Raw genomic sequence first — 18,668 nt, 5'->3', positions numbered from 1 at the left:
TTAGTCTTGGGAAGATGAAGGAGGTTTGAGTTTGTTCAACGAAGTGATCGAGCTGTAGTTGAAGGTGTGAGTAGTTCTTTCAGATAGGAGGGGGCATTTCCATAGATGCACTGATGGGTTAGAAGGGAGGCCTTATATTCAATCCTGGCAGAAACAGGAAGCCAGTGAAGTGAATGAAGAGTGGGAGTGATGTGATCGAATTTTCAAACTCTCAACAGGATCCTTGCTGCACTATTCTGAACACACTGCAGTCTCTGCAAGCTTTTGTTAGGGATCCCGATGAGAAGGGCATTACAGTAATCCAGTCTGGAGGAGACAAAGGCGTGGACCAGTTTTTCAGCATCTGCTAAGGTTAGTGTTGGACGGAGTTTAGCAATATTTCTGAGATAGTAGAAAGATGTCTTGCAGAGGTTTTGTGGGTCAAATCTTACACCAAGATTGGTGACATTTGTGGAGAGGGGAATGTCCTGACCAGAGATAGTTCTACCACTTATGGAGGAAGACTGTGTTTGATGTGGTGTGCCAACAAGAATTGCCTCAGTTTTAGAGCTGTTTAACTGGAGGACGTTGTGCTTCATCCACACCCTTATCTCCTCCAGACAGGCAGTGAGTGTTGAAGACGTAGATGATGTTGGGGAAATTGGAATTGCAAAAAGGTGTGTGTTTCTAATTTCATGTACAGTTGTGTGTCATCGGCATAGCAGTGAAATGAGACTCCATAGCGGCTGATGACATGGCCGAGGGGGATAATGTAAATGATGAAGAGAATGGGGCCAAGGACTGACCCCTGAGGGACCCCGCAGGTGACTTTGTGTTGTCGGGACCTTGTACTTCCAAGTGAAATGTACTCTGATCTGTTAGTGAGGTACGATTTAAACCAGTTTAAAGCAGAATATTATGGAGATTTAAAATTTTAAATATTATAGAAAATAAAATATTATGGCGATTGTCTCTCAAATGAAATGGTACAATGCTCATAAAGTGTATAGCCCAATGATTTCCATGATGAGAAAAATCACAGAATCCATTTAGAAAAATGAAGTTTATAGTTGTCACCGAATTTGTCAAATTTTGGATGAACAAATCAAATGCCAGTCAGTACACTTCAATCAAATCACGATATAGACTAATGTTTGTGACTACGCTTATATATTAAACAGCAAATATACTGTGTAAATATGAATCCTGTATGTGTTGTGTCTCTGTGTGAATGAATTGTGCAGACGAGCACCGCGAGTGCTTCGCCCCGTGCTTGTTAGTGAATGTAGAAATGTTTTGTTAGTATAAATGAACACATTTAGCTTGATTCAGTGAAACTACGTGATGACATTTAGGTTGATTCAGTGATGCTAATAATATTTTTTCAGTGTACTTGGTTCCAAACTGTATGTGTTCATCATCAGTGTGAGCACTAGTGACTGTGCTTTAGGTTGGTCAGGACTGAAGATGCAAAAAATAATTGCAAAATGCAAAGGCAATTTCTCGGAGCTGCAATGTGAAACGCATTGCATTATTATAACACAACCCATTAATTACAAATCAATGCTTATGCGTCGATCTTGAAGCATAGATTTTTCAGTCAGGAATTGTTGGTTTCCATCGAGAATCAATTTAAAATGTTATAAAATAGTCCGGATCCGGTAAAGGATTTTCTCAGACTTTTAGTGAAACACCATGGGATCACGACATGCCGAAATACTCTGAGAGGAGTGACCCTCACCATACATAATTACCGTAAGACACTTCTTATAGAAAGCTATTATGAGTACAGTCTCATCTCATGTGAGGCAATGCCTTTCAAATGACTCTTCACATAACACAACACTTTTTAAGTGGTCTGTCTCACCACTATGAGAGGAAGAACGTGCAGTTAGCCACCATGAGTGCAAAATAAACTAAAGCAGGGTTACTAGGTTGCCCATGCAACAGAAAGGCTTATTGTTTGATAATAACCAGCCAATCATACATTTTTGACCAGAATTGGCCAGCCAGTGCCAAGTATTCCTGACAGCAGTGTACTAAGACTGGGGCGGCAGTGGCTCAGTGGTTCAGGTAGGTTGGCTACACACTGGAAAGTTGATGGTTCGATCCCAGGTTCCACCTGACCAAGTGTCGAGGTGTCCATGAGCAAGACACCTTAACCCCAGCTGCTCCCAATGAGCTGGATGGCGCCTTACATGGCTGACACCGCCGTCGGTGTGTGCGAATGGGTTAATGTGAGGCAATATGTAAAGTGCTTTGGATGGCCATAGGTCTGTTAAAAGCGCTATTTAAATGCAGTTTTCAATTTACCATTAAGAAAAATTACGTTTTATTCCACATTGACCGCATTTGTTAGAAATCATGAATATCCTACTGGAACATTCATGATAACTATGTCAGTTTCGTTCTCAGTCTGTTCAAAGCATCTTTGAAAACCGTGTGTGACTGACATGAATGCGATAAGACAGATGGGGTATAACACTAGTGCTCTCCGTCTCCTGCTGTCTGTCTGACCGCTCACACCAGGCCTGCGGGGAACGGCACCTGATTTATTTGGAAGGCCGTCAGACAGGATGAGTGGCGTTTTAATGTGCTTTTGCGATGTTTGGTCACAAGCACTATTGATCATGGCGTGGAGGAGTCATCCCTGGAGAGCTGGGGGTGCCATGCCTGATGTCAGCCCTGGAATGAGTTGCCGGTCATGGTCTCCCAAATGAAATAGTGGCCTGTTGGAAGGGTCAACCCAATAAACTCACATTCTAGGGAGATGGATCCTGCCAATCGGCTGGACGGCTGACAGATGGACACTGGACCTGAGCTGTCTGTTTCTGTGGTAGTAAAGATTAGAGTAAAGGTAGACATGGTGAAATTGGTGGTGAGATACTCTTTAAAGGCTTTTTAGATGCACTGATGGACGGATTAACAGTGTCATAGCTAACAGTGCAAACACAATGTAAATAAGACAATCATAGATTATAGGAGGAGTTTTGGTGAGAGCCCAGAGAGAGTGTTGCACCTTTTCTGTCTGATTCAACAGGCACAGCATTATTTACCGTAAAATAAAATAAAACCTCACTTTGCTTTGAACATCGTAACTTAGATGTTGTTTAAAACAGCCACATTACACAATAACTAATGTTAAAACCGACAAATCATAATCGACCACCGCTTTAACTTTTTGTTTCTTGTTAACTTCATGTCACGCACCACAAAGTAACGCGTACTGTAATGCCGCTACTTTGAGTTTGTTACTCGCATTACTCTCTATTGTGAAAAAATGAATGCTTGCAGACAAGAAGCTCAAATCTGTGAGTTTTTTGTATCCTTCTTAATACACATTGTTGCAGCCATTAAAATTCAGTTTCGTTTTTAATGTCAAAGTATTTATATTTAGTTTTGTTTCTTTATTAAGTTCATTTAGAAACATGTTTGGAGCATTTTTTTTGTTAAATTAAAGTTTTTATTTTTTTAAGTGTCCGACAGTGAGTTAACCCAACTCTTTAGCCTCTTAAATTAACACTGGACTTGTCTTGTCTATAATAAAACATATTTAAAAAAGTGAAAAACAGAGCATCACACGTTTAGTTTAAATGTTTAGTCTATTATCACCTCCACAGTAAAAGGGAATTTTTGATAAGTCGAGGTTATGCTCGCAAACGAAACGGTTTATACAATCTAAACAAATAAAACAATAAAAACATGCAGGTTGTCTTACTTTAGGCTACACCTCTCCGCAAAATGAATATAAATCCGATCTTCATTTCCAGCGCTATATGCACATTTAACAGAGTTCACATCGATGAGATAAAGCTAAAGATTCGAGCTGCATCTTATCATTTATTCAAGATCAAAGATCGCAATATACGACAGTGACCTGAGCACCGGTAAGAGCATTTAGTCTCATTAGCTTTAATGATGATTACTGTATTTTTGAGCATCGAAGACTTAATTACTTTCAGTTTTCCTTGCGTACGTTTGCGTGTTGGCTCTCTTTACTCTTTTGCGGCGACGTGTGTTTCAGTAGCACGTCATATTTGATTACAACACATATAGCACGCTCACACACTTTTATTTTTTTTTAACAATTTGCCAGGAGTAAAATTTACATATGTGGTTTAAACAACCAGATACTTCTGGTCTTTTCACAGTCGGATAGATATCTGGTCAGAGAAAAAAAATTAAGTAAGCAGGTATCAAAAGGCCATAATTCTCCCAGCTGCGCTGAAGGAACGCTCGCTGCTGCTGCTGAACACTAAACACCGACCGCAATGACAATACTGCAATGACCGACTGTTAATAACAATAAATAGGGCTAAAAATTATGTTTATTGTTTTTAACTGTTCGGTAATGTTCATATTTAGGCTACATTAAAAAAGCAGACATAAAGTTACTTTCCCTAGTAACTAATTACTTTTGATATACAGTAATTGGTAAAGTAATTCAATTACTTTTAAAAGAAGTAACTAGTAACTGTAACTAATTACTAATTTTCAGTAACTTGTCCACTACTGCTGTTATATAAATGCAATATTTTACACAATCATGCTGTTTTCTTGTTACTTCAACAACATTTGGCCCCAGCCGTCGGTTCTAGTTGTGACATGATGTTTTGAAATAAGTAATGGAAGCTCGGTCACATCTTTTACACACGCTAGAATCCAGAATCTGTGACATAAGGAAGTAATTCCAGACACAAGGGACTTCCTTGGTTTCTCCTTACTTATTTACAAACTTTTAAGTTGAACTGTTGTATAAAAGCAATATCAACATTTTATGAAATTGAAGACACCACTGAATATAAAATAATTTACTGTGGTTATCATTGGCAAAAAAGTGCCATGGAACATTAGACATGGGACATTGGTAATGCGATATGATTTTAGACATGTATCACAATAGTGCTTAGTGTGTGTGTGTGTGTGTGTGTGTGTGTGTGTGTGTGTGTGTGTGTGTGTGTGTGTGTGTGTGTGTGTGTGTGTGTGTGTGTGTGTGTGTGTCAAAGCACCATGGCATTTTAAGGCTGCTAGCTTTAAGTGATTCAGCTTATTAACAACAAATCACACATATCTTTACAGCAATTCAAATGATAAGTCCCTTAATTTAAAAAATAAATAAATAAATAATACATTTATTTACTATGTTTGGTATGTTGTTCATATTTAAATATTAATTAAATTGAAAATATGAAAAAACAAGTTAGCTGGCTGCTTGTTAGGCTAAATTGTTAAGGGGAAAGTGTTGTTACACACTCTCTCTTGCTCAAATGAAAAGGACTGTCCGCTGGTCTGAACACTGGATCAATACACTGATTATTGGATGATAAAATCACCTGCTCCTGCTGCCGGAAGGATCTGTATAATATATTTGCTGAAGGTATAAAATGCAATGAATCACCTCTTAATCTCACAGCTCTAAGGTGTGTGTGTGTGCGTGTGTGTGTGCGCGCACGCGTGTGTGTGGCCTGGTAATCCCTACGTTATGGGGACAAAATGTCCCCACAAAGATGGCAATATCCGAAATCCTTATCCTTGTGGGGACATTTTTAGGTCCCCATGAGGAAAACATCTTATAAATCACACAGAAGGAGTTTTTTTGAGAAAGTAAAAATGCAGAATGTTTCCTGTGATGGGTAGGTTTAGGGGCAGGGGCAGTGTAAGGGGATAGAAAATACTGTTGGTACAGTATAAAAACCATTACGCCTATGGAGAGTCCCTGTAAACCACATAGACCAACGTGTGTGTGTGTGTGAGTGTGTGTGTGTGTGTGTGTGTGTGTGTGTGTGTGTGTGTGTGTGTGTGTGTGTGTGTGTGTGTGTGTGTGAGCCTGTTTATGTGGTTTATGAGGACACAAATTTGTATAACTACATGGGTATTACACTGGTATTACACTATAAATGTGGTTTATGAGGACATATCAAATGTCCTCATAATTCAAATGGCCTTAAAAACATACTAAATGATGTTTTTTTGAGAAAGTAAAAATGCAGAATTTTTCCTGTGATGGGTAGGTTTAGGGGCAGGGGCAGTGTAAGGGGATAGAAAATGCGGTTTGCACAGTATAAAAACCATTACGCCTATGGAGAGTCCCTGTAAACCACATAGACCAACATGTGTGTGTGTGTGTGTGTGTGTGTGTGTGTGTGTGTGTGTGTGTGTGTGTGTGTGTGTGTGTGTGTGTGTGTGTGTGTGTGTGTGTGTGTGTGTGTGTGTGTGTGTGTGTGTGTGTGTGTGCGGGTGCGTGTGCGTGTGCGTGCGTGTGTGTGTGTGTGTGTGTGTGTGTGTGTGTGTGTAAGGGGACCAGGGCATTAGTGATTTAACACATAGCCTGGGATATTGCAGTTCTACCAGGACAGGAATTGGTTGGTCATCCATAAACTATTATTATTCAGCATTTTAATGTCTTTTTCATTATTTATCACATATTGAATTGTTGCTTATTCCTTTCTGATTTATTCAAATTAAATATCATAAATGTATAAGAAGATGCTTTACCTTATGAAACATGACAACTGCAGGTTAAAATTATGATGGACCAAGTTAGGATATTTAAATGTAATATTTAATAAAATATAAAAAAGACAAGATTATATAGGAGTATGGTGTGATGGAGGGGGTGAGGCTCTATTTCGAGCGACTTCTGTTCCTGTTTCAAGTGAAACATAGCAAAGGCCGCTACTGTATACTTTAAATATACTGTCTCACAGTTTTGTTGTCATTCATTGCAAACTGAATATGGCGTCGGCTCTGACTAAGGTCTATTGATTGTTCCACTTGTGTAACCCATAAATGATTTGGCATGCAGCCTGCTATATTTGTCTCAATTCAAAACTCCTTCAGCCTGTGCTCCGTAAATGATGTACCTCGGTCTCGAGTGTGCTGGGCTGAACTAAAGCCCGGCAATTCGCGAGCCAGCTTGCTAATTGCCTTTTTCTTATCTCTCCATGTCCAGTGTGTATGGCTGTCCTGTCGCCAAGAAGAGAAAACCCCTGGAGACTCATGCCCTGGAGCCCTCGGCCAAGAGGAAGGTCTTTCTAACGGTTGTAGACCAGCAGTCAATGGAGAAATGCTACAGAACACACAAAATGGAGGAGATGGATGAAAAAGAGGAGGAGGAAGAGGAAAAGGAAGAAGAAGAGGAATATACAGACAACGAGGACCAATATGATCAGGAAGAGGTAGAAGTGATTAACGGAGAAGAGGAAGAGGTAGAGCAGGATGAAGAGGAAGTAGTGGAGGAGGAAGATGAAGAAGAAGGAGTAGAACGAGATGGGGAGGATGATGAAGACGAGGATGAGGTCGAGGAAGATGATGAAGAGGATGAGGAGCAAATTCAAGAAATAGGTGAGGGCAAAAATAAAATAAATCCATAAACGCTGGATATGGATTGGTTTGAACCCTGTAAATCATTGATCATTTGGAGGCCTTAGAAATGTGTGTGTCAAATATGATCCCTTTATGTCAGAAATGAAGGTACATTGCTGTCACTGGGGCGGTACCCTAAGGTACAAAACCCAAAAGGTACTACTATGTACCTTTAAAGTACTAATTTGCACTCTTAAAGTACTGATGTGTACCATTTAGGGGTAAGTAGGTACAAAGACACTTATGTACCTTAGGGTACCGCCCCACTGTACCGTTTTTTTCTGAGAGTGTAGGGTTAATCTGGCATCAGAATGTTTTATTTTTGGGCTTCGAAACAAAACCAGACCTGAATGTGAAGTGAGTGTTTCAGCCTCCAGAGGGGTAGAGGAGGTAATTTGGCAGTTAGGCATCTTTTGAAGAAGGTCACCGTAATTTGAGGTGCAGTTGGATGATTCTGCGGTGACCTTCAATACGGTCTCAGTATCAGGCTAAAAACAGCCCTCTCCAAACAGAGGTGCTCAGTTCCTACTGAAGGTGAGCTCTGAAGTGCAGCGCGGATGCCCTCAAATATTAGCAATGAAAAGTTTATAAAAAATTTGAAGGAACATTTTTGGACAATGTATATTTTCCATCATTTCATTTCAACAGCAAATACTATTGGATCAACTGTTACTCACATTATGAAACACTGAGTGTGGTTACAGTCTTCATCAAGAGAGAGCATCAAGATATGTATGGATATTTATCATAACATGATAACAGGAAGTGGACTATAAGAGTCCATTTGACGTCGACTAATCGTTGATGATGTCTCTAATAAAAACAGAAGAGATGGGAATGCTTTGCAAAATGCCACATTTACAACGAGAGGCTAAAGTTATCTATCTATCTATCTATCTATCTATCTATCTATCTATCTATCTATCTATCTATCTATCTATCTATCTATCTATCTATCTATCTATCTATCTATCTATCTATCTATCTATCTATCTATCTATCTGTCTGTCTGTCTGTCTGTCTGTCTGTCTGTCTGTCTGTCTGTCTGTCTGTCTGTCCGTCCGTCCGTCCGTCCGTCCGTCCGTCCGTCCGTCCGTCCGTCCGTCCGTCCGTCCGTCTATCTATCTATGGCTGTGATTTATATCAGAAATGATAATATAAGTGTAAACATAATTAAATACTTATAAAGATTGTAAGAAAACCAAAAACTTCCATCAGTTTCTACCAGATAGAAAGGACATAAGGCTCAAATTGAATTGTACGAAACTTCAACGCAAACAAACATTTAAAATGTTAAAACTTCTTGGAGAAACGAACAGCTTCATTTTCTGAGAATTAGTATCCACAGGTCAGGTTGTTTGCTAAGCCAACTTAACTCAGTACACAAGATGGCATTCTTGTTGCCTACCAATGGCTTCTGTATTTGTTAGAGCTGGTCTGTGAATGTCTGCTAAATAAGGGAGTAGGCGTGAGATGTGTCTCAGACACTCCAGACAGCTCACCAGCCACACATGCTCCCTCCACCCATTCTCCAATCAGACCTGACAGAGCCTTCTAGTCTAATTAACAATCAAACGCCCACATGTATTGGCATTAACTCTGTTTTTTCTGTGCTGTTTTCCTTCCTAAGATATTGGCTTTGTCTCAAAACCTAGTGAGCTGACTACACGAACAGTTGTCGACAGCGTGAGCATGTTCATTCAATTAAAACCTTAAAAGTAACTGATTTTTTAGCTCTTCATAGGCACAGCTTCATTAACAGCCAATCCTACATTGCACAGTTGACCTAATATATCTTTTATCACCACTTAAAAAAAAAAAAAAAAATTCATTCAAATATTGATACATTTGGTATCAATAATTAATATTTTCCTTGACAACTCTGTCCAGATTGGATCTCTGGGGAAAAAATGGCATTTGGGGGGTAAAATGTGTGTTATTTTCGCAAGGTTGCCTACTAAAATTTGCATTCATGAGTCTATATATCACATAATAGTCGCCTCAACCCGTGGACATGGAAAAAAACACGCGGGAAAAAACGCGGACTTGGCAAAACAGTGCAGTTGAGCTCTGTTGACATTTGACAACTAACGTTTTGCGTTGCTCCGTTGCTCTGATTGGTTGTAGGTCTATCCAATTGATGTCTTTCCTGGTTCGGTTGAAACGCGTCCCATAATCAGCAGTATCAGACTCATATTCTGACTAGAATTGAGTATGACCAAGTCAGGCTACTACCGCTGCAGGAGTCAGATTACATTCACCATGATGAAAGAGCTGAATGAGCTCTCGTGATGAGAGCTGAGGTAAACGCGTCCGCACTCGCGGCATACATTCACAACACGTGTTCAGTCTGGAGCATTTTCAGTTTATGCCTTTGGAAGCTTTACTTTCATAGAAATTAATTTGAGAAGTTGAAACACTTACATTGCTCCACTTCGTTCCGTTTATATGACTGCCTGCAGCTGCGAGGTGAGCTGTGAGTGCGATCCCACCGCCCATGGATGGGTTGAAAACATGTGGAAATAGCTCCCTCTGCTGTCTGTAGTCTTTGGCCAAAATTTCCTCCGATGATGCAAATATCATCAATTTGCGTCATTGGAGGAATTTTTTCAGAAATACAAGGCATAAATCTCTCGTCTCAGGGGGATATGAGGGGGGGGGGGGGATCATTTGAATATACTCCAGGGGTTCTACTGATACAAAGCCATATGCTAATCGCTAAAGTAACCCTTCAACTGCTACGATAGTATAAAAATATTTGCTTGTATTTCACAGAGAGTGACCATATGAATTGCAGTCCAGGCAGACCAAGCCCCTCCATGGAGAAGGATAACAACAATAACGATGAATATGAGAACTATGATGAACTGGTGGCCAAATCTCTGCTTAACCTGGGCAAGATCGCAGAGGATGCTGCTTACCGGGCCATGACCGAGTCCGAGATGAACAGCAACTCCTCGAACAGTGCAGAAGAGGAAGAGGAGGAGGAAGAGGAAGAAGATGAAGAGTACTATGAAGATGAGGAGGATGAGGAGGGCTCAAGGAAAGGTGAGCTGAGTCTGGACGTGAACAGCGATGTGGTGAGGGAGACTGTGGACTCTCTGAAGCTCCTGGCTCAGGGTCACGGTGTCACGCTCTCAGAAAACCTCCACGACAAGCCGTACCAGGACAACGGGGGCGAGAACACGGACTGCATCAATGGCAACTGCGGCAAACTCAGCAGTAATGGTCAGATGGGGGAGAAGAGTGACGAGGAAGTTTGTCTGAGCAGTTTGGAGTGTCTTCGCAACCAGTGCTTTGACTTGGCACGCAAGCTAAGCGAGACCAAGCCAGCCGAGCGGCTCAGCAATAACCAGCAGGTATGAATGTTCACTTAACTGAAAATATTAGATTATACATTAAAATAATTGATCTTTCATTCAGAATTTAGAAATTAGAATTCAATTAAATTGGATTGGAAGAGATTCCAACACCTCCAATTTCTCCATATGCGCACATAGCGGCATAAACCACAACAAAACATCAGGATTTGTACATCATCACGCACATATGGCGCTGCTGTGAATGAAGAAAACACAAGGAGTAGATTAAATAGGCCTACACAAAATATACTTCACTTAATTTACTAACATTAACTAAATTAAATCACTCTTTGAATACTCCAGTCTTGTGCTGTGTATATTTTTGGGACAGAGTTGCCAAGTAGCCAAGTGATCTGTTGTTGTGGGTATTTTTTCCCCCTCTGGGTTAAATGTCTGTAAATTTGACTGAAATTATTGTATGTAAATATTTTATATTCTACCAAAACACTGTGCTAGATGATGAGTTTTATGAGGGTGGGTCATTTGTTTTCACGTTAAAATTGTGTATAATACATATCAGTGAGTGTAAAATATGTGTTATTGGATTATATTAGGATAGGGTCATTGGGCTGGTTTTATGCCGTGTTTGATTGGACTTTGGGCAGGTTTTGTTGCTCAAACCTGGCAACCTTGATCTGGGATAAAACCCGGGAGTCAAGCTGCTAAATGATTGTTCTGTGTGTGTGTGTGTGTATGGAACAAGAGGCTGTTCACACAGACTGTTCTCTCAAAAATGTGTACATTTTTCCACCTTATTTTATTTTCATTCACCAGCAGTTTGAACTGCAGCACCGTTGACAGAGCACACGTTTTGTTTATGTTCAGAAGACTTTGCAGAGCGTGCTATTGGTGGTTCCCCTTCATTGTTACAGTGTGCTGGCTTTTTGAAGTGTTTCACTTCTTTACAGTCTTTTAGCCTTTTGTTTGGAAATGTCTCCTATAGCGAGCCACTTAAATACAAAATACTTTTTTTTTTAAATGTGTGTTTTTCCTTGCATTATCTGGCAACACTGTCTTTTTAGACCAATGGCAGGGTTCCTCAAATCCAGCCCTGAAAGGCCCCAGTCCTGTAGAGTTTAGCTAAAAATAGCTGTCCCATTTGTCATTTTAGGTCTCAGATGGGTGCTCGCTTTGAGGTCAATAAGCGCCCTCGATGCCCACTTCTGCCGAGCCCGCACTGGTGCGGGTTACTCAGTGGACTTCTTCCCGGGAGTCAAAGCGGCATTACGTCGAGAAAGTGTGGACTCAGAGGAAGACCGTGAGGGTTTAGGGTGCCATTTGGGACAGGGCCTAAGAGCTTAAAGGGTTAGTTCACCCAAAAATGAAATTGATGTCATTAACTCCTCCCCCTAATGTCGTTCTACACCCGTAAGACCCGTTCATCTTCAGACACAGTTTAAGATATTTTATATTTTAGTCCCAGAGCATAATGCAGTCAATGCACACTTTACTGTCCATGTCCAGAAAGGGAATAAAAACATCATCACAGTAGTCCATATGAGACATCAGTGGGTTAATTAGAGTCTCTTGAAGCATCGAAAATACATTTTGGTCCAAAAATATCAAAAACTACGTTTTATTTATTATTTTATTAACTATTTTATTCAGCATTGTCTTCTCCTCCATGTGCCAAAAATAATCAAACGGTCAATCGATCAAAGATTCAGGTCGCCAATTTTGGATTCTTCAAGAGACTCTAATTAACCCACTGATGTCTCATATGGACTACTGTGATGATGTTTTTATTCCCTTTCTGGACATGGACAGTAAAGTGTGCATTGACTGCATTATGCTCTGGGACTAAAATATAAAATATCTTAAACTGTGTCTGAAGATGAATGGAGGCCTTATGGGCGTGGAATGACATTAGGGGGAGGAGTTAATGACATCAATTTCATTTTTGGGTGAACTAACCCTTTAAGGGCCAGATTTACTAACAGCTTGCTCCAGCGCAAACCCTTTTTTGCCGTAAAAAAAAATACAGTCAGGATGTACTAAAGACACGCAGTGATAAATTAGCGCTGAAAAGGTGTGGACAGGGTTATGTTTGCGGCTGATCTTATTGCATATGCATTTGTAGGAGTTTCCCTTTCAGACGCAGTATTTATGTGAGGAGAGTATTAAATCAATCATGCGAGGTGATTTACTAAGGTTTGTGCTCGTCAGTTTACTGGTGTTTGCGCCATTATTTACCGCCCAATAAAAGCAGGTCTTAAACCAGAAGCTAACGGGTAGATTTTGTTTGTCCTTATGGAAACGAACCGTCTCCGTCTGTGTTCTTTTATTTGCATGTCATCAGTAGATCACGTGCTGAACTGTCCACTCCCATCTGCAGTTTTATGGAATTGTGCTCACGCTAATTTACCGTTTAGTAAACCTTGCCCTATGACTGCGACTGTGGAAAGAGGTGGATCTGTGTCAAAGGGTGCTCCTCAAACAGAAGACTATTTTTTTTTCTTTTTTTTCTATGTAATATTTATCATTGTCACCACTTTCAATGGATCAATTAATTTCACATAGTATAATAATAATATAAGATAATCCTCCCCCCACATCTTTTCAGTCCCTATACTTTTTATTTTATTTTTTATTTTATTTTTATGTTATGTGTAGTGTCTAAGGTGCATTAAAAGAAGGGGGACATTGTGCGAGTGTCTCAACTTAGGACAGAGATGCTGTCCTAGAGAAACCATTTCTCGCTTGTCTTGCCTGCCTGAGTGTTTATGAGGTTAGAAGACTATTCTTGTGAGGCTGTGTCCTTAGTCCAATCCTTCAGAGGCGTGTAGGCTAGAGTTCTTCTCAGCATTAAATGCTACAATAAGATGGCCTAGTAAGTGTGCAAGTCACATATGTGCCCACCTCTGTGGTCAGTGGTCACAGCATAAAAATATTAAATATACATTTTATTAAGAGGGACATATTATGCCACTTTTTACAATATGTAATATGAGTCTTTGATGTCCCAAGAATATGGCTGTGAAGTTTCAGCTGTAAATACCCCACAGAGGATTTATTATACCAGGGTTTCTCAGATCCGGTCCTGGAGGGCCACTGGCCTGCAGAGTTCAGCTCCAACCCTGATCAAACACACCCAAGTAAGTTAATCAAGGTCTTCAGGATCACTAGAAAATCACATATAGGTGAGTTTGATCAGGGTTGGAGCTAAGAGTAGCCCTCCAGGACCGAGTTTGAAGAACCCTGTATTACACCATGTCCAAATTGCCCTAGTGTTGTTAAGTGTTTTTGTGTGTTACCTTTTAAATGCGAATGAGATGGTACTCCCCATTCTATTTCCAGAAGAGGGCGAAGCCTTTACATCTTGTGCTTCAGATACTCCTGCAACAAAAAACTGGACAATCTCACACAGCTAAAATGTCAGAAATTGATAGTAGTGGTGTTCAGCTTTAAATGTATAAACCAGAGTCAGACACTGATGAAGAGACTCAGGAATAAGTTTCAATGTTTCTGAAGAGGTTGTTGATTAGTTCGTTTTTGTGGAATTAACTTTATTAAATTGTATTATTCTTGTACTCTTGCATAAGAGCAGGAGGAAATCGCTTGTTTGGAGAGACTGTTTATGATATATGGGGATTAAATAAAAAGGAGTGGGTGTATTTTTTACCATTATAGGCTAGTTGTTTGCACACTGAGGACACACACTAGTGTTCAAACACCATGTAAAAGTTAATTTTGCATTATAGGTCCCCTTTAAAAATCTTTATATTAACCACTTAAACTCTGCGGACCCTGTACAGGTCATGTATATACTTTCAATTTGAAATGTCTGTGGAGGAGCTGTGACCTCATATGTGGTACCATTTGAAAGCTTAGAGTCTCTCCTTTCTGGAGATATGCATCACTTTGGCATTTGGTTTAGACCAAGTAATGTATTTACACTAAACGTCCTCCCTTCAGATCCATTTGAATAAATCTTGCATACAACATGACACAGACAAACTTATTTTTTCCACTATTTTCTGGAATTATTACCAGCTTCGACAACCTTACATGTTTATCACTTTTAGCAGTGTTTTATGTAAGTTCAAAGGGTTAAATGACACCACCATTTTGAACTTAGATCACTGTATGTTTGTATGGGAACATGGGCGTTGGAACCATAGACAGTAAAAGAAATGGACAGAGCTATCCCATTGTCTTCAACGGCGGAAAGTGATGTCAGTATAGGAGCACTGACTTCCTGATGGCTGAGCAAACTGCGCAGGCTCAGACTGAGCTTGAGGACGTAGATGTGACGTGAGCAACCTGTCTGACAGCTGTAGGTCTTCTAGTAGTTGTGGAAAGTGAAATCTGAATCACGTTGTTTAAATATTTGCTCCCGTTGGTTTTGGCTCACTATGGGCTTGTCCCCATTCTTCTCCCTTGACTTTATCAGACTTTATGTCTCCACGTCCCCCCGACTGTCTCATAGACAGTAAAAGATTGCTTCTGAGCGTCTCCTCCTGTCTATACGGTAATTTCTCAACTGTGCGACAGAGTCGTGTTGGTTATGGCGCAATCGTTAGCCTATTTTTACAAAAACAGCTTCTACGGGGCGATAGTGTAAGATACAAGGTAAGGAAGCTTTTATGCACTGTCGTGTTTCTTTAGAAATAAACAATGGACAAATGGAGTCTTTAAACACCTCAGATGTAAAGTTATTCACCGTCAAAGTGACTCAAAAATGAATGGGAGTCAATGAGATGCTAACAGCAGGTGATGGCTTGGTTAGCAATGGCCGCCTCTATGGGTGGAACGCTTTCCGAGTGCTAGATTACCCCCTTGGTTGGAACCATTGTGTGTGGGTGGGACAAGACGCACCCACTTTTTTAAAACCAATGATATTGGACCCACTCACTTTTATCGTCTCTAATTCAGCACGTCTGCTTACATTGACTACCCCTTAACCAAGAAACTTATTAAGAAACTTATTATTAAACACATGTTAAACGCTTTATTTCCCCTTTTCTAATATTTTCTCTTTTTTATTGAAAATAAAAACCTTTCCGATCTGATATGTGGTGGGGAATGGAGTAGAGCGAGTGTGGCAAAAGGTGGATTCGAACCTATGCTCGATTTGCGTCAAAACTTGCCATGTGTCTCTTACCCCTACTCTATAGCGACGGTAAGTAATTCATGGATTTCTGTAATTTTGTCTGGCCCAATCAATCGTTTAGTAAACGGCACTTTTTCTGTCTGGACACGGAGCATAAAATACATGCAACTTGTTCATTATCATTATCTGTGAAACTGTTGATTTCTATGGCAGTTAAATGAATATAGCCTTTTTATTAGACGATTGGTATTGACTGGTTTGAGGTCTTTTTTGGTATAGGAAAGGGATATGGCCTCAAACGCACCATAATGCAGGAAATCACATCTATGAAATAATATTTTTTCTGGGGAAGAACCCCAAGACCACCCCCCCCCCCCCAACAAAAAAAAAAAAAACAACAACAACTGACCCACCCACTTTTTATTTGCTCCTGACGCCCATGTTTGGGAAGCTTTTCAATTTGGGGTAGGCCAAAAATGGTACCAGATCTTAAAAGGTTTACTGGCTTTCTATTAATGCAATTCAGTGAATGCCAACCAATGGCTTACGTTATTTGCAGTTTAGTCTTAAAGGTTTAATTCACCCAAAAATTCTGTCAATAATTCATCACCCTAATGTTGTCTGACACCCGTAAGACCTCCGTTCATCTTCAGAACACAGATGAAGATATTTTTGTTGAAATCCGATGGCTCAGAAAGGCCTTCATTGACACCAATGTCATTTCCTCTCTCAAGACCCATAAAGGCACTAAAGACGTCGATACAAAGCCCATCTCACTACAGCGGCTCTACAATCATTTTATGAAGCGATGAGAATAGTTTTTGTGCCTAAAAAACAAACAAAATAACGACATATAGTGATGGGCTGATTTCAAAACAATGTTTTGAACTGTTATGGAGCAGTGAATCAATTCAGGATTCGGATCGCCAGTGTCACGTGATTTCAGCAGTTTGGACGTTTTATGGGTCTTGAGAGAGGAAATGACATTGGTGTCAATGAAGGCCTTTCTGAGCCATCGGGTTTCAACAAAAATATCTTCATCTGTGTTCTGAAGATGAACGGAGGTCTGACGGGTGTCGAATGACATTAGGGGAAGTAATTAATGACATAATTTTCATTTCCGGGTGAACAAACCCTTTAAGTGATTTATTTATACCAAAAAAAGTAGATAATATATGCCTTCATGTATTATATTTCATATCATATTATATTTCATAATGAACTTCTTTTCAATCAGTTCATTTTCTTGAACTGGAATGTATACAAAGGACTGAGGGTGACTGCAGGACATGTAGGATATACTTGATGCATCCTCCAAAATGAGCTGTATTTAGGTGACAAAACAAAGACTTCCGAGGATCCTTTAAACTGAGGCGATGTTTGGCTCTTGATGACGTGCATCTTAGAAATGCAGCCTTACTAGGCCTTCTGTTTGAGAAGCACCCCATATGTGCAAATGAGAAAAGATTCATAGCTCTTTCCCTGTGATTTTCCTAAACGGCACATTCAGAAGAGAAACACACTCCTGAGTCGCATTCAAATACATCAACAACTAGTTGTTCAGTTCAGATTTGTGTCTATGTAGAAATTGGGTTGGAAAACTCCTGTAAATTACTGAACTATGTGCGTACAGAACATGATTAAAGTGCTCATATCATTTTCTTTCTTTATTTATTTAAAAAGAGGGACAGTGTGTGTTAATGAACAGACACGATTGTACATGAATGTAAATACACGGGATTGTAGCCAAAGGCTAATTTCCATCCGTAGTTTTACTTTTCCTTAAGTGTGTAATATAGCAGTTTGTGCATGTAAACAATCTACAATGTTCCAAAGCACGCCAAAGTGAGTGAGTCTCTCCAACAGAAAACACTTGGCTGAACGCCTCGCAGCATTAGCTATGTCATCATGTTACACATTTGCATAATGCCCGTCTACTGGCTGCTTTGACCCACACTCAAAGAATAGTTGTGTAAAGGCCAATTCACACTGCATCGACAGACAGCGACCAACGGCAACAGTCACTAAATTACAGTGCGTCATTTTGCAATTTTGGCTAATATGGCACTTTCAGTACTTGAAGTCGGCATGAAAAAGACATTGCAATGTTTTTTTGTTTTTGTTTTCATCCCTATTGTGATGTATTTCAATGGTGGTGGTCCACATACATATACTTTTTTGTCACTCAATTATGTTATAATAACGAGGTAGTCAAATGATATAGTAAAATACTTTTGCTATAGCCTGTATCAATAGCAGTGTATATAAAATTGTATTGTTATGAATTATTGATGTCATAATAGGAAAAGTATGGGAAATGTAATTTTTAATGCTGTGAGAAAATATATAGTTAACGACACATTATTTCATTATTACAAAAAAGCATTGTTTTAACAATATGGCATCTTGTTATGAGAAAATATATTGTTTAAATGACATATCTCATTATTACGAGAAAACATTGTTTAAATATCAAAGCATCTGGTTATTACGGCATATTTGAGAAAAAAAAAAAAGAATATATATGTGGCAGGAATTCACCACTGAATATATCTAAGTTAAACGCTTCTGGAACAAGAACAAATAAAGGGCGGGCTTGATTTTGTGTGAGGGGAAATGATTGGAAGGTTGTGGTTTGCTATTGGTGGATCTCGTGTGAGTGACAGGTTGCTCCGCCCTCGTCATCAGAGAACAGAAGAGAAGAGCTGAAGAGGGAGGGGAAGATATTCTGAGTAAAGATTAAAGGCACATGGATTTAAAAATATAATGTTGTGCCCACATTTATAATAAATACTGCAATGTTCCATGACAAAATTTTGATTTCATTGTGACAACCTGGCCATATATTTCCTTCTTTAAAATTGTATTATTACTTTTTAGTCCCTGCTGAAAAATCCAGCATATCAGCA

General features: G+C 39.7%; 1 protein-coding gene across 6 annotated transcripts in view; it reads left to right on the top strand.

Annotated features, from left to right (window-relative positions):
* Nucleotides 1-18,668, top strand: part of myt1lb (myelin transcription factor 1-like, b) — a 214,197-nt gene that overhangs the window by 115,361 nt on the left and 80,168 nt on the right. For all 6 annotated transcript variants that reach the window (XM_067456212.1, XM_067456211.1, XM_067456214.1 and 3 more), the window contains 2 exons: nt 6,932-7,323; nt 10,120-10,703. In XM_067456212.1, coding sequence (XP_067312313.1) covers nt 6,932-7,323; nt 10,120-10,703 — 976 coding nt within the window. The remainder of the gene's footprint in view (nt 1-6,931; nt 7,324-10,119; nt 10,704-18,668) is intronic.

This window comes from Pseudorasbora parva, chromosome 10 (assembly GCF_024679245.1).
Source record: "Pseudorasbora parva isolate DD20220531a chromosome 10, ASM2467924v1, whole genome shotgun sequence".
Lineage (NCBI taxonomy): Eukaryota > Metazoa > Chordata > Actinopteri > Cypriniformes > Gobionidae > Pseudorasbora > Pseudorasbora parva.
Note: the sequence above shows the minus strand (reverse complement) of the source record. Positions and strands in the feature narration are given on the sequence as shown.